This window comes from Curcuma longa, chromosome 1 (assembly GCF_044706935.1).
Source record: "Curcuma longa cultivar G26 ecotype Majalengka, Jawa Barat chromosome 1, ITB_CL_G26_1.1, whole genome shotgun sequence".
In the NCBI taxonomy this organism is placed as follows: Eukaryota; Viridiplantae; Streptophyta; class Magnoliopsida; order Zingiberales; family Zingiberaceae; genus Curcuma; species Curcuma longa.
The window spans coordinates 23,062,908-23,079,434 of NC_133861.1; the positions used below are offsets into that span (position 1 = coordinate 23,062,908).

Below are 16,527 nucleotides of genomic sequence, written 5' to 3' on the forward strand. Positions count from 1 at the left end.
CCACTCGTCCAAGTCAAACAACAAAGATCATATAGCCACAAAGACTAATCAGTCACAAAGAGCAAATAGAACATCCAATTCATACATCAGAAAAAATAGTTCGTGTGACAGCAAGTATTCTGAGCAATTAATGTTAAGAAAGTTGTTACACTTTACAGAGACACTCTTCTAAACAAATTGGAGACGTCAACATCTTGCATTTACCCTAGATTAAATCATTTACATCAATATGAACATCTCTAATCCCTCATAATGATTATTATATTAAAAGCATATTCACAATATCTTCATTTAATACAATTATTCATAATTATATTTTATGTACTGAATAAAAATGTAATTGGTCGACCAGTGAATAAATGTCAAAGATGTAAATCTATTTTAATCTTCCTTTTTAGCTAAAATCTATTCATTTTAATCAGTCATGTTCCACAGACCAAATCATATGCAATCAATAAGATACATGCTAAAGTAGCAGACCCTAATTAAAATTTCAAGAAAACAACTAAATTGTCACTTAGGGTAAAACCAAGATTAACTTGTAATCTCAAAGGTCTCACATAGTAGAGAAGCAGTGATCCATTCTCCTACTACCTTTATTATCGCTATTGCACATATAGTATGAATCACATGTTACGATGTTATTCTCTTTACTAATAAAGAGCGTGTGTTATTCTCAAACATCGTACATATTTTGATCTAAATATTCCCAATGCCTAATCCTGAATTCAACTCATAAATTCTAATTTAGCTTCTTGCAGGTTTAGTAAATGGTGGGTTCATTACTCTGATGATTATTAATTCACAAATGATCTCATCTTGATACAACTATCAAGGTGACTCTAAGTTACAAGTATGTCTCTATTCACAACTTCATTAGCTGCCCCATAAGTGATAGTTTTTCTTACCTCTATTTATATTTAACAAATAGAAATGATTATCCATGTGAGAGGACCAATCTCAACATGCCAATATGCTCACTGAGACTTTATTCAAAATGTTACAAAGACATATACACTAAATAGATCATGACATTTCATAAACAATCATCTTATAATATTTGATAATCTTATAATATGTTACATTCTCCGAAGTCCCAAAGACTTCACATATCTTTGAAATGACTCTCTAGTCAATGGCTTAGTAAAGGGATTTGCAAGCATAACATGTGTAGGGATATACTCAAAAATTATCTTTTTCTTAGCAATTATATCCCTTATAAAGTTATACTTTATAACTATATACTTGTCTTTGCTGTGATATTTGGGATCCTTAAAAAAGGCTATCATAGTTTAATTGTCACAGTACACTATATAGCATCTATGTTGACTGCTTGTGCCACGTTGACTGGGTCAAGGTCGTGCCACATAAGACCTTTATTCACTTCCCTATCAATATATATAATGATAGCTAGTATATATTGTAATAGTTACAATTATAGTTTGCTAAGCATCGTAGTATTTACAATCATAGTTGTTACAATTATAATAGTTAGGATCACAACTAAATATATTATAACAGTTATGATCGGCAACTACTACACGATAGAAACTACAATAACACCACACACACTCACACGGTTTAATATCTATAATTGATGCAATGAGTCAAGACGTCATGAAATAATTGAAGATTAATTTGGCGAGTCAAAAGTCAAAAGTTGCTAATGGAATTAGACAAAGATGATTGACCTGAAGAATTGACCATCATGTGAACTATCAACGTGCCTTCTATAATGCAATGATAAATTTTTTTTGGTAATTAAGACATTCATAGGTTGATTTTTTTATTACGATAGACAAACTGTGAATTAATTTTTTTTAGAAAAAACAATTACGACAGAGTGATCGTTCACACTTCCTGATTTAAAAAATTAATTATCATCAATTGTTTTTTAGCATTAAACTATCGATCTAGTTTTGACTGACCTAAATATCTTTGATTAAATTGCATAATATAAAAAAGAAAACGTCTACCTCAAGTTCGTTTTGACTGCAGCCTGAACATGAAAATAAATAAACAATCGAGTCTTTGAACGCTCTTCCAATCTGCCATTCCAATTTCCACTTCCGACGCGTTGGAATAGCGAAGGAGCTTGGTTTCTTCTTTCGCTGCGACGAAGGATCTTCCTCTTGTCGTTCCGGCTGCAATCTGGGACTAATTGCGGTTTTCGATCGGAAAGTTTTAGGATTTGTGCTCGGTTTTGAGGGCTTGGGAGAAGAGAGAGGGGGCGGAAGATGAAGTCGCCGCTGAGGATGTTTCGAGGGATGAAGCTCAACAAGGCGGAGAGCAAGGAGGTGAAGCAGCAGCGTCGGCCCTCAACGAAGCCGGACGAGCTGATCCGGGCCACGCAGGTGAGTGTTCGGGCCTTTTCGTTTGGGTTTCGACCGAATATGCTTCGAAGTTTTTTTTTTTCTTTTTGCTGTCCTTTTGCTAAGCGGGGAAATTTTGTGATTTTTCACTTCGATTCCGTGCAAAGTGTTCACTTTTTCTGCATTTTTTCTTTTTGTTAGAAACCATTAGAATTTTATTTTCAGTTTTCGGTTAAAGAATTTGCTTTTGAATAATAGATGGATTAACTCCTGATATCTACTCCAGCATTCTCTGATTTTTCACCTACAAGTAGCGTTTGAATAAAGGTGTATTTGTGCTACAAAAACATCAGGCTTTTGAGTCTCAACAACTCGGGCAGCATTACATTGTCATTAAACCATAATTTTCTGCTTTGAAATTTATTCTAGACTTGGAACATGTTTATAACATATTTGACGGGGCAAGTAGATGAAATTGTAGTAAACTATATATAAAGTATGATTAGGTTGATGATTACAATGTTGCAAATTGTAATAACTCAAAAAATATCTGTAAGAGAAAATAATCTATTCCTTATCATGTGATTGTAACCATTAAAAGTTGGCAACCTGATGTTCTCTGTTGGCAGGATATGCATGAGATGCGAAGCTGCTATGATAGTTTACTGTCTGCAGCAGCTACAACTGCAAATAATGCACACGGTACTTCTCCATGGTCTATTTCTGGTTCGGAGCAGATATTTAGCTTGTGATCTGTGGAATGATTTATTGTAAACTATGCTTGTTTATTTGCAATTTAGGTTCTAATGAGATTCTGGGACAAGATTATAACATATCATAGTTTGAGGCATGTGTGTGATTATTCCCCTATTAATTACTAGTTGAGGTTTAAGCAAGACTACAGTAGCATAAAGTTTGATGAAAATGGTAGTCCTAGTCCAGCTAATAATTTTTGAGAGGAGAAAACAATGAGATAGCAATTTTTACACAAAAGGGCAGCAGAGGGCTGGTTGTTGTCGTAGAACTGCAGAAGTTTCTTTGAAAGATTAAAACCATACATGTGTTATACTACTATATGTACATGGTAGCATTCATTAAAGGAGAACTCTTGTATTAAGAAGATGAATATAATTTACTGCTATATTGACCTAGTCTTAAGTTCTGTTTTGTTTCAGAATTCTCTGAGGCACTGGAGGAACTGGGCACATGTTTACTTCAGAAAACTGCACTGAATGATGACGAGGATGGTGGTGAGTAGTTCCATCTTTTCTTTTTTCCCATACCCTACTTCAATCACCACCATCTTAAAAGTCAATGGTCCGACTTAAAGCAATATCAATGAAAATGCATGATAAGTTGAACTGGTACTATGATACTATGATAGTTCAGCAGAAGATGATGTGATCCTGGTTATTTCTTCTTGACTTTGTTGTCTTTACTATGGATTCTTTACTCTTATGTTACTTCTTGACCTAGTCTTCTATAACTGAGATATGTGTAAAATGGATTGCATTCAACCTGAAGGTTTATCACATGATTTAGATACCATCGTAACAATCTTTTTATTCCAGAACAAGGATTAGCTACTAAGTATACAAATATAAATGAATTAAAGTATGTTTCACTTATATATATATATATATATATATATATATATATATATATATATATATATATATATCATTCTTCTAGCTTATTCAAGCTTTTGAACTACTAGATCCACTTTGATTACAGGTAGGTCTTTGATGATGATGGGAAAAGCACAGTTTGAGCTGCAGAATCTTTTCGATTCTTATGTCAGTCTTCTATGCTGTGATATAAATGTATCAAAATTGTTCACTACTGGATGCTTTGATGTTAATGTGATGAATAATGTTATTTGTTTTGCAGCGCTCTCATATCTTGCATACAATGGATAAGCCATCAAGGTCCCTTCTTAGCGAGATTGAAAATGTTGAGGTGTGCTACTCTTTACATTTCTTTTAATTGGAAGACATCAACATGTGTATTATCAATGAGTCAGAAATTCCTGGGCATCTGCCGCATCTCATATGTGCTTTGGCTGAGACTGGTTTGGTCACTAATCATCATACAATGATGCTTAGGGTGACCCAGATTGGGCTTTGCCAATACAATCCTTGTGAAAATGACAAATTTAAAGATGACCAAACACTTGCTGCATATAATATGATGTTATGTTGTCAACACTTGAACAATGAAGTATAATGCTATTGATAAAGGGTTGCATTCTAATTTATCATACTTGTGATTGTCATATGAATGAGTGATTTCCTTGATGAAGAATCTTTGTCAAGGATCATAGTTAAGAGTGATTAATTTTGAAAATGGCAGATGAACAATAGAATCTAGAGATCCTAGATAAGGTGATGCAGTCAAAAATTTAATTTTATTAAAATTTGTCTAAGTTGTTAATTTTTATAATTAGTTGGGATATTTTAAAAAGTTGTTTAGTTTTTTTAGAAAAGTCTGTTAGATTTTTATTAGAAAAATTAGGTTTTTTTTTTGATGTTTTATAAAGAATAGGTCGAGTCCTCAAATCATAATAGGGGTTAGGACCTCATGTATTCTTCACATTTTTGAGTTAACGCAATTTGCAATTTCCTTTTCTCTGGGTGAGAATTGGTAACGTTCCTTTGAGTGAGGATCGTATTCTTGTTCACTCTGTTGTGCTGCATCAATTGCTATCAGAGCCAAATTCCTATTTCGCTGTTCAATACCTCCCCATCCACCTTCCTTGTTATTTTCTGCTTTTGTCCACATCCACCACACATTAGTAACCTACTTTGTGCAAATTTCCACGAAAAGGGCTCGCATCAACTCGGTAACATTGTTCTCATTTGAAAATAATTTTTGTTAAATTTTGCAGGTTAATTTTTGAGCATTCCCAATTTAACTCACATATCATCTTTTTTTTTCTGATCCTTATCATTATCTTTAGTGACATACCTCTTTTGTCATTATTTTCAAATTCAACTTGCTTCCTTAAAATTATTGTGCTTCTTAATTTATAAATTTCATTACTTGTCGAACCTCCATGTCGGCTATGATGAGAAACTCACAATCAAAGAGGTAAATAGTAGGTCTGAATTTTTGGAAGATGAGCTAAAAACACTGCGATCTAAAGTGGAAGACCTAGAATAGTCTAAAGTTGCTGCTGAAAGCATGATCAACAAGCTGGTAAAGGACACGAGTTCTGAACTTATAGATCACATAGTGTGTAACCCAACAATCACCTAGACATCATTCACGTCGAGACTATCAATCAGTTATTGACGAAGGAGACCACTTCCCAGACATTCAAACTCGGCCTAGACCTAGATTTGAAACTAGACCTGAAATAGATACTACCCATCAAGTCAAACTAGATGCCCCTAGTTTTGATGGCCGACTGGACTCAAATACTTTTCTTGACTGGATCGCTGAGGTTGATGATTATTTTGATTGGTATAGTATGACCCAAAAGTCAGACTCGTAGTGTTGTAAATGGTGGTAGGCGATGGCGAGGCGGTCATTGACCGCCTACTGCTTCAGTTACCTAGGCGGTTGTTTTTTTACTATTTTTATAAATAAAGGATCAAGAATTAGGAAAAAAACTTATTATAAAATATATTAAGTATTAACTAAAAATAAAAAAGTTAATTTAAATATTTAAAAATAAAAAAATAAATTTTAAATATATATAATATATATTAAATTAATATGATAATTTATTAGGCTTTAATTAAGCATATTTAAATTATTCCAATCATAGCTAGGATTTAATTAGAATTATTAATATAAAGTTTTGATTAAATCCTAAGTTAAAAAAAAAACCTAGTCTCTGTTCGTGTGTTCAGCGTGTCAACGATGTTTCTTCGGCTTCAGATGCATTGCTTGAGCCTGACAACGAGTCTAGATATGTCACTTGGGCCCGACAACAAGTCCGGACCCTTCGCACGAGCTTAGACGCATCTCCCGAGCCTCACGATGGGCTTGGAAGAGTCGTCGGAGACCAGAGACGGGCTCGAAAGCTTTGCTTGAGCCTGACGACTAGTTCGAAGTTGAAATGTCGAAGCCGAAATGTTGAAATTGAATTCGAAATATATAAAAGCCTGACCTAATTGATCTAACGACGACAATCAATGGCAGCGGCAGCCACGGCAGGCAACAACGGTGATGGTGGCAGCGGCAGTTTGAGGCGAAAGGAGGCGGAAGTGTTTTGAAATCACTAACGCACCTTAAAGTTTTTTTAACCTTGACCGCAGCCTGAACCACCGCCTATCTGTGATGCGGTACGATTGATGTCCGTCTAGGCGACTATCTCAACAGCCATTTAGAACACTGCCAACTTGTAGGTTCAACGAAGAAATATTGGCAGAGTATCCAAGATCAATACCACGCAAATGGGGAAGTACCAATTACACATTGGGTAGAGATGAAAATGAATTCTAATTAGAAAATATATTCCAACATACTTTAAAAGTCAACAGTACACTATCTGGATTAATCTAAAACAATCAAACATTAGCATAATTGTATATCTGAGTAAATTTAAAAATGCGTTGCAACCCCAAATCAGACCCTAAGGAAACCCTAATCTGCTTTATTAATTGGTAGAGACTTGAAATTCAAAGACAAGTAAAATTATTTGCCCTAACCTCAATTGAAGAAGCATGCCAAAAGGTTGAAGAGATTGAGCAATTTATGAAAACATCTACCTTATGACCATCAATCCCCTTAGCGGTTGTACTCCTACTTATAGAATACCACTAAAATCAAGTAAACCCATTGGTTCTACCCATCCTAGATCTGCCATATAACGAGTAGAGGTGGATACACAAGCTCCTAAGAAAGTAGAAAATCCTAAACTGCCATAAGGGTCATGTTGCATTCAAATGCCCATATAGTCTTGGCCTTAGAACAAGAATACAATTTTGAGGATGAAGTGACATATAATCCGATTCAAGGTAGTGATGAGGAAGTTGACCCTTTCGAGCAACACTATGAAAATTAGAAAATTGAAGAACAAATCATAAGACTAAATGTAGTGTGTTGTATCCTTTCAATACCCACATTAGATGACACATGGAAACGTACTAGCATTTTTTCACACATGCCAAATGTGGGAGTAAGGCATGTAAGATTGTTAGAACGTAGTCTCCACACAAGTCATTTCTAGGATTAAAGCCACATTGAACCACACCCAAATCCATATAAGGTGGTATGAGTAGATCAGACTTCCCTTCTTATAACACAAAGGTGTTTAGTTCCTATAGAGATGGATCCGTATAAGGATAACATATGGTGTAACGTTCTTCTCATGAGTGTAGCTCATGTCATCCTTGTTCATTCCTGGCTTTATGATTTCTTTGTTACTCACTACGGACGTGAAAACACTTATTTTTTTAAGCATAATAATCAAAATATTCGATTATACCCAGCCAAGCCTAGAAAGCCAGAGTTTAAACCTAAGTTGACAACCAAATTGACTTAACCTTTAACACAACCTCTTCACCTACTCACACAATCTCAATTTGAGAAAGAAGGAATCAAGAGTGATGGTTGCATTAGTAACCCAAAACCTTACAGTTGACTCTAAAGATTCACCAAAAGACCTTTCCCTTGAAGTCAAAGAGATATTAAATGAGTTCAATGATATAACTAGTGATGAATTATCTAATGAACTCTCGCCTCTACGCATGATCCAACACCCCATTGATTTGATCCCAAGGTCACAAATACCCAACCTACCACATTATCGTCAGAATCCTTTAGAGCGTGTTGAATTGAATAGGCAAGTTAAATAACTCTTACAGAAAGGTTTTGTTAGAGAAAGCATGAGTTCGTGTGCCATCCCCACCAAAGGTTTATTAGAGAAAGCATGAGTCGATATACTGCCCCCGCCTTATTGGTCCTCAAAAAGGATGACTCTTAAAGAATGTGCATAGATAGTCGCGTCATCAATAAAATCATAATTAAATATAGGTTTCCCATACTGAGACTTGATGACATGCTTGACTTGATGTAGGAACCTGTTGGTTTTCCAAGATTGACTTGCATTGTGGATATCACCAAATTACATTTTGATTTATAGTGTAACATGCAATGACCACTTGAAGCGCATTTGTCTCATCTTGGAGTGGATTGAAAAACTATTTGTCAATCTGAAAAAGTATTCTTTCCTACAACCTCAGATTCTCTTCCATGGGTTTATTATTTCTGCAGAAGGTATTTCAACAAATCCAAAAATGATTAGGATAATCTAGGAGTGGCTCAAGGTCAAGAGGCTCGAAGCTTTCATGGTTTTGCAACCTTCTATCGTCACTTTATTAAGGATTTCAGCACTATCATGAGTCCTGTTACAAATTGCCTTAAAAAGGGGGAGTTTCAATGGACTAAATTTGCTTTGACAACCTTTAGAGAGATCAAGGAAAGGATGACTAAGGCTCCTATTCTTAGACATCTTGACCTCTCCAAACCATTTAAGGGAACATGCGACGCGTCAGGAGTAGGTATAGGAGACACACTAAGTCAAGATGGACACCCGATTGCATTCTTTAGTGAAAAATTCAATGAGACTTAACAACATTATTCCACCTATCACATAGAGTTTTATGCCGCCTTGAGACAATGGATCTATTATCTATTGATCCATGAGTTCATTCTCCATTCAGACCATAAAGCGCTAAGTTTCATTCAACTCAAAAGAAATTAAATGCTAAACATGCTAGGTGGTTTGAGGTCCTCCAAGAGTATACTTCTGTTCTAAAACATCGTTTTGGCGTGGATCACAAACCAACAGCTGCACTAAGTTGTATTGTCGCCACATTACATTCCATGAACACGACTATAGTAGGGTTTGATCATCTCAAAGATGAATATACTACTCATCTTGATTTTTGAATAAATTTTCAAAATGTCCAAAATGGGAATCGTCATTCTTTAATAGTCTTTGTGATCAAAGATTGGTATCTATTTAAAAGACACATGCTTTTGCATCCCTAGGACTTCACTTAAAAACTTTCTTATTTGGAAATTACATGTGGTGGTCTAGTTGGACATTATGGAAAAGATAAAACAATTGCCCTTATGTTAGATATATTTTATTGACTCTCATTACGACAAGATGTTGCTCGAATTGTTTGACAATGTTGCACATGTCAAATGGCAAAGACCACTAAGCAAAATACAGGATTGTACACATCACTATCTATACCCATGAACCTTGGAAAGATATTAGTATAGGCTTTGTCTTAGGATTACCTCGTACCAACCGGCGCTATGACTCAATTTTAGTAGTAGTAGATCGATTTTCTAAAATGATACATTTTATTCCATGCAATAAAACAAATGATACATCACAAATAATTGAATTGTTCTTTAGGGAAGTCGTCTGATTGCACGGGTTACCAATGACTATAGTGTCCAATAGGGATGTAAAGTTCATCAGTTATTTTTGGAAAACTCTATGGAAGTTATTTGAGACTCAACTTAAATTCTCTTATGCATTTCATCCGCAAATTGATGATCAAACTGAGGTTGTTAACCATAGTTTAGGAAATTTATTAAGGTGTTTAGTGGGTGAAAAATCAAGTATTTGGGGGTTTAATCTTGCCCCTTGCTCAATTTGCTTACAATAATTTCGTAAATCGATCTATCAGTCATAATCCATTTGAAATCGCGCATATGGGTCGAAAGCTCGTCAACCTATTGACTTGATTCTTTTACCTACCATTTTTCCTTCTTCTGAATCGAGTTTTACTGAGCGAATTACAGAGATCCATGCCGATGTTAGAAGGAAAATCACACTGAGTAAAGGCCTGTAAAATTCAAGCTAATGTACACTGTAAGTTTACGAAATACAATGTAGGGGATTATGTGCTTATCCGCATTTGTCCAGAACGTTTTCCTAAAAATTCCTTCAAAAAGCTTCATGCTCACTCCTCTGGACCATTTCAAATTGTGAGAAAATTGGGACTAATGCATATCTTGTTTGACTTACCTGCTAATTTTAATTTCAATCAATTTTCAATATTGAGGACTTATTACCATATCGGGGAACATTTGAGCCCTCTTCTTTGTTTATTGATTTGCCTAAAGTCCTATACCTACAATGCCAATTCCAACACTCCTATCCATAACACCACCATCTCATCAGATTGAGAGTGTTATTGTCCATCAAACAGTGATCTTTCCAGGTGGAAGCACTCATCGATATCTGGTTCGTTGAAAAGGGTTTTTAGAGTTGATGACACATAGATCACTAAAGATGGACTCTGAAGCCTCTCTTCCAAGCTTCTAGAAGAAATGGAGCAACCTTGCACCAATATGTTATGTTGATAGACTCACTTTGTTAGTTCATCTTCTCACTCAATGGAGTCAAGTTTTCTTCTGTTTGGGGAGATTGATGCAGTCAATAATTTAATTTATTAAAATTTGTTTGAGTTGTTAATTTTTATAATTAGTTGAGACTTTTTAAAAAGTTGTTTGTCTTTTTAGAAAAGTTGTTAGAATTTTTATTAGAAAAATTAGTATTTTTATTATTTTATAAAGAATAGGTTGTGTCCTTAAATTATAAAAAATGGTTAGGATTTCATGTATTCTTCACATTTTTGAGTTAATGCAATTTGCAATTTCCTTTTTTCTAGGTGAGAATTGGCAACATTCCTCTGTGTGAGGAACGTATTCTTGTTCGCTCCATTGTGCTGCATCATAATGAGATCAATTGGGTATAATAACTCTAGATGGTAAATTTAGCAAACGAATGCTAAGAACTTCTCTTATTGGTATTTGATATTGCCCCAGAAATGAGTATCGAATACAACAACAACTAAGCCTTATCCCATTAGATAGAGTCGTCTATATAGATCCTTCTACATCATTGGGCTCTATCCCTTATTATATCATCATTTATATTTAAATAAATTTCATCTTGTTTTATTGTTGCTAACCAAGTCTTTTTTTGTCTTCCTTGTTTGATGTGTATGTTTGTTATAGTTTCAAATCGCCTAATTAGAGCATTTATTGGTCGTCTAAGTATATGACCATACCAAATTTAAAAGTTTAATTATACTACTTAGTTGATAAGATTCTTTTCTTCTGCAGGAAATGAAACGCTTATGCGATGTTAGAAGGTATAAAATTGTTTCAAACTTACCATTTTATTTCCATTCATATTAAGCATTTAGTTCTTAATTTGGATTTGCTCTTCAGAGAGACTTGTACAAACATATTAGCGGCAAGTGGAGGAAAAGGGAGGTCAGGTCATTGCCAAGAAAAAATCTCAACAAAGGAATTGCTTGAAGCTAAGGCTAATTATGAAGACGAGGCAGCTCGGTTTGTCTTTCGGATAAAATCATTAAAGAAAGGTCAATTTCAAAGTCTTTTGACGCAGGCTATTCGCCATCATGCTGCTCAGGTACTATTGACTTCTCATTCATGCACTGGGAATATGATATTGCTTCATCAATTGCTATCCTCAGTTCTCCCTTTTTCGGAATTTCAGCTAAGTTTCTTCAGGAAAGGACTTAAGGCCCTTGAAATGATTGAATCACAAGTTAAAGCAGTTGCTGACCGGCATCATATTGATTACAGTGTTAGTGATCTTGAAGATGATGGCTCGGACAATGATGATGATACTTATGGCAGTGATGATGAGGGGTTCAATTTTGATTGTCAAAGAAGTTTCCATGAACAGAATGTTTATATATCTGGAAACTATATAGAGGTATGGTATTTTAATACAATGTGCATATATATTATCTTTTTTTTCATAATTTATATTGTACTTAACTGCACTCACAGACATTATCATACAAAAAGAGCATCTATCAAACAATATGTTTTATTACTGATTTCTATGAAGTTGATGTGAACTAGTGTTGCCTAAAAGAAATAAGATTTGATGCAGTATATCACTGCCAATTGATAAAATTACATGGAGGAACAATTACAAACTTGCTTGTGATTTTAACTGTCAGTTAGAATAGACAATCGATATAGAAGTAAATCAAGATGGAGTCAACTGATGCTCTCTTTTTACATTTTTCACTCGCACCTAATGGTGTCTATGTCCTCAAAACTCACATCAAGAGTTTAGGCAAAGCACCATGTACTTTATAGAAATAAACACTCGCAGAGTTTGAGAAATCTTGAATATAAAGATGAAGATCCATTTCATACACTATTGAAGTGGATCTGTACTTAGCCTGATTGGATAACAACATTGATTCACAGAAAAAGCTTCAGAACCATTTTGGATAATTGTAAAATATAAGTTTTAACATATGATAACAATAGTCAGCTTCAATCTCTAATTATTCAGGGATTGCTTCTTTGATCTATTACTTTGAGCTGAGCAATATACCTAGACCTAATCAGAAAGTTGATTTGGTTTTAGCTGTTACAGTTAAATCATTTTACATTTCCTCTGCCTCTTCTCATTTTGTTGATCCAAGTTGAGTCACAGCATTTAGTAAGACATTTACTTGTCTTCTAAATATGTCTGTACCACCTTATTTACCAATAAAAGCATTTATTGTCCATCTTGTTCTTTTAACTAATAACAATAGCTTCCTAACTGCTCAGCAATCCATGTTCCTCATACAAGTATAGTTTCACTTTACAAAGGCAACACAAGGATCCTTACACCTTTTATCCACTCAAGTGACACGTTATGCTTGTCATGACAGTAACACGGCTACCTTTCTATTTCTATGATTTCATAATTTAGAAACCAACTAATCCATCTAGAACTGTGCTGATATTTGAAAATAATATGTTGAATTTTGAAAATAAGAAATTAGTGTGTAATAGTTATTTTCACAACCAAATATGCATCCATTTTGCCATGGTGGAGCATTGATTTTTTGCTTTAGATCTGTGTACTTGTATTCAATGATATATTGATCATTGCCATATTTAAGTACATCTGGCTTTGGAGATAAATACAATCAGGTAGGTTAGCTTTATCTGTTGATTTTAGATTCTTATATGTACATGTTTCTTCCACCTTTTCTTCACTTCCTTCTAAATCTGAATCATTTCATATTATAGCATGCTTGGTTAGTTAATGTTTTTGATTTTCTCTTTTATTTCATTTCATGCAGGAAAAGACTTGCAAAAGCCAATCTGGCATGCACAAATCCAATTTGAGGACTCCATATAGCAGCCAATCAGCACCCATTTCTGTTAATAAGAAGCTTGATTCAACTGAGAAGATAGAAACATTACCCGCAGTGAGGAAGTTTCACGCTTATGTTTTGCCTACGCCACATAATGATAGGAACCTAAATCCAAGTCCTCATACTGCTCTGTCTCTAGAAACACCTACACCATGTAATGATAGAAATCCAAATCCAAGTCCTCATACTACTCCCCTAGAAACAAAGGGTAGTCAGTCACCTAAGGAAAGTGAGTTTTCCTGCACAACAAAGTCATCAAGGAATTCAACAACTACAGGGAACAGAATTTATAGTGGGCCCATCCGGATGCCATCTGATTTCTCAGAGAAGCCATCAGGGCCACAATTTAATAGACATGAAGCATATGCTGCTAATAAGTTGAACCGACAGGCCTTCTCTGGCCCTATAACAAACCAGCCATTCTCTAACAAACCCATTGTTTCCCCTCAATATAGACACTCAACAGAATTTCCTCATCCTGTCTCTTCGGCATCTCAGCAGATGCCAAAACCTAAATCATCTATATCTCCAAATGTGGCTTCCAGAACCTTGCCTCCTGTAACATCTCTTAAAATCAGTGAGCTTCACGAGCTTCCTAGGCCACCAATTAGTTCAGAGAAGGCAACAGGGCCATCCAGTTTTATCGGCTATTCTGGTCCCTTGGTCTCTAGAGCAAAAAACAATTTGATGTCATCTCGTCCAAGTCGTGTACTTCCACTGCCAAAACCTCTTGGACAAATGAGCCGCAGTTTCTCAAATCCTTCTAACAGCCAAAGAATACCAGTATTTGCAGTGTCCAAGTTGTTGGAGATTCCTCAGAATTCAGTCAGAATTGAGGAGATCACTTCACCACCTCCAGCGCATTTACCATCAACGACCATGCTTCCAGTATCTACAACATCATAACCAGTTCCTGCATTTTTAAGAGATGCAGTAAGTGAAGGCTGCTTCTTTTTCTGTCTTCTCATTCATTTTCTCATTTAGTTAGTTTAAAATGAATATCCAAATAATAAGCATTTACAACCTTAATAGTTGCATGAAAAATCTTCTCTTTCAAGGTGATGCATACGATGAGCTGCTAACGTATTAGAACATATTTAGAGGCTTATTTCCTTTCGCATTATCATCCATTTTCATTCAAGATGTGTTCTTAATTTAGATCCTACATAAAATTGAATAGCTAAGTTTCCAGAGGTCAACTCAGCTTTATTTTTGGTTTCAGGATGAAGGTGGTGGCCCAATTTTCTTGCTCGAAAAACGGATAAAATGTTTTTGCTGTATCTCCTGCAATTTTGTGTAAATTGCCTATCCATTCCCGACTCCTATTCATTCTGAAATCAAACTAGATTCTCAAATAAACCATCTGAAAAAAAAAACTAGCCATTTAAATGATGTGTGATACGAGATGACAGGAAAGACTGTTTGAAGCTGTAGATAAGTTTTGGTTGTCATCTCCTCAAAACATATAGCTCATTCTATTGAGGCTGTTCAGTGTTTCAATATTTTCCTTATTAGTCATTTATAATGCAAGTATACATATAATGGAAACAGCAATACTGTATCAGTTTTAGTATTTTATTTGTTTTTGTCTCTTGCATAAGTAATATAGTTTGTATTATGTGAATTAAACTGAATGAATTGGATGATATCTAAAATTCGTGAGCTAAATTTCAATTTGGTTTAATATTTTCTTAGTAAGATAATTTCTTCGAAAAAAAAATGGTTGTTGGCTTCTAACCTATAGGTTCGTCTGTAAGTGAACTCTGTGGATTTATTTATTCTTTTTGTGTATGGTTAAAAAGAGTTCAATTTGTAGATTTGGAATGTCGCAAAGCAAGATCAATCAAGATCAATCGAAGTTGGATTTGATTAGATCAAACTAAATAAGCTTTGTTAAGTTTGATGAGTTGAGTCAATCTGTTCATCTTCATCAATCAACTAGAACACAATGAACTTCTTCCATAGATCATGTTTGATATCGAAATTAATTCGATATCTTTCAATTACATACTGTTTCTAGCAAATTTGATAAGCAACACTTTGGAGAAAACAATATTACTTGAACAAATATTTGTCTTTAGCTCTTTTGCAGCTCAAATTTCGAAAGAAGAATAAGAAAAAAAACAATGTTGAAATGTGATCGTGGAAGCTCAGATCCACAGTGAACGACGATGACATCGTAAAAACACAAGTAGATTTATGTGTATAAATATGTTAAATTAGCTTAAGTTAAAAAAAAAAATAAAAACAAGGCATTCTATTTTGAATGTAAAGTACATTAATGCAGGATTAAAATATTTAAAATGATTTGCTTTCGAAATATGCAATAATTTTCTAATAAAATATAAATATTTTAATTTATTATTTAAAATAACATTAAAATGGGTTTTTAAAAAAAAATACAAAACACATTTTTCATTCAAAATTATTCACATACCTTTTTATATCTTAAAATTTCCATCGCCTCCTATTCAATTTATTCTGAATCACAAAGCTCCGAATCGAATTTGACTATCACGTACAATCCAAATTTCTTGTTCCTTGGTTGAAAGCTCTTCTGTAAAAGATGAAATCTGTCACCTTAGCGGCCCCACACGATCGGCCCCACGACCTCCTTGGTTGAAAGCTCTATACAAGCTAATTAGACAATCTCAACATAATTTACTCACATCATCCTTCAATATTAGCTAGTCTTATATTATAACTTAACTCTCTCTCTCTCTCTCTCTCTCTCTCTCTCTCTCATTGATCGCACAACTTTGAGTCTTCAACCTCTGCGTAATCCTTTATAATTGTCATGTCCTGCACTAACTAGGCTTGCTACGACGTTAACTTCGTTCATCGCGTATGAATTATAACAATATCAAAGCAAAATATAAAGAAAAAATTAAACAACTTGACTACATGCATACCTTTGAAATAACTTCACTAGTGTTATGTATATATCTCAATAATTAACCTAGGGGTAAAAAAAAGAAGAATGAACACAAAGTGTAAAGTGGGGATAAAAGAGATATGCATGAAAATATAAT

The 16,527-nt window shown here is 34.5% G+C and overlaps 1 protein-coding gene across 1 annotated transcript; it reads left to right on the forward strand.

Annotated features, from left to right (window-relative positions):
* The first annotated feature begins 2,062 nt into the window (after window positions 1-2,062).
* On the forward strand, window positions 2,063-15,059 carry LOC141812741 (uncharacterized protein At2g33490-like). The gene is made up of 10 exons (XM_074700743.1): window positions 2,063-2,354; window positions 2,942-3,014; window positions 3,488-3,562; window positions 4,047-4,108; window positions 4,203-4,271; window positions 11,418-11,446; window positions 11,526-11,730; window positions 11,818-12,039; window positions 13,421-14,428; window positions 14,718-15,059. Exons 1-9 carry the CDS (start codon window positions 2,238-2,240, stop codon window positions 14,399-14,401), a joined length of 1,833 nt encoding a protein of 610 aa, XP_074556844.1. The 5' UTR covers window positions 2,063-2,237; the 3' UTR covers window positions 14,402-14,428; window positions 14,718-15,059.
* The last annotated feature ends 1,468 nt before the right edge of the window (window positions 15,060-16,527 follow it).

Excerpts from the sequence above, each read along its gene's own strand:
- LOC141812741 (XM_074700743.1), top strand. The coding sequence starts at position 2,238 with ATGAAGTCGCCGCTGAGGATGTTTCGAGGGATGAAGCTCAACAAGGCG. Across the intron at positions 3,563-4,046 it reads GAATGATGACGAGGATGGTG|GTAGGTCTTTGATGATGATG; the intron begins GTGAGTAGTTCC and ends CTTTGATTACAG. Across the intron at positions 11,731-11,817 it reads TTCGCCATCATGCTGCTCAG|CTAAGTTTCTTCAGGAAAGG; the intron begins GTACTATTGACT and ends TCGGAATTTCAG.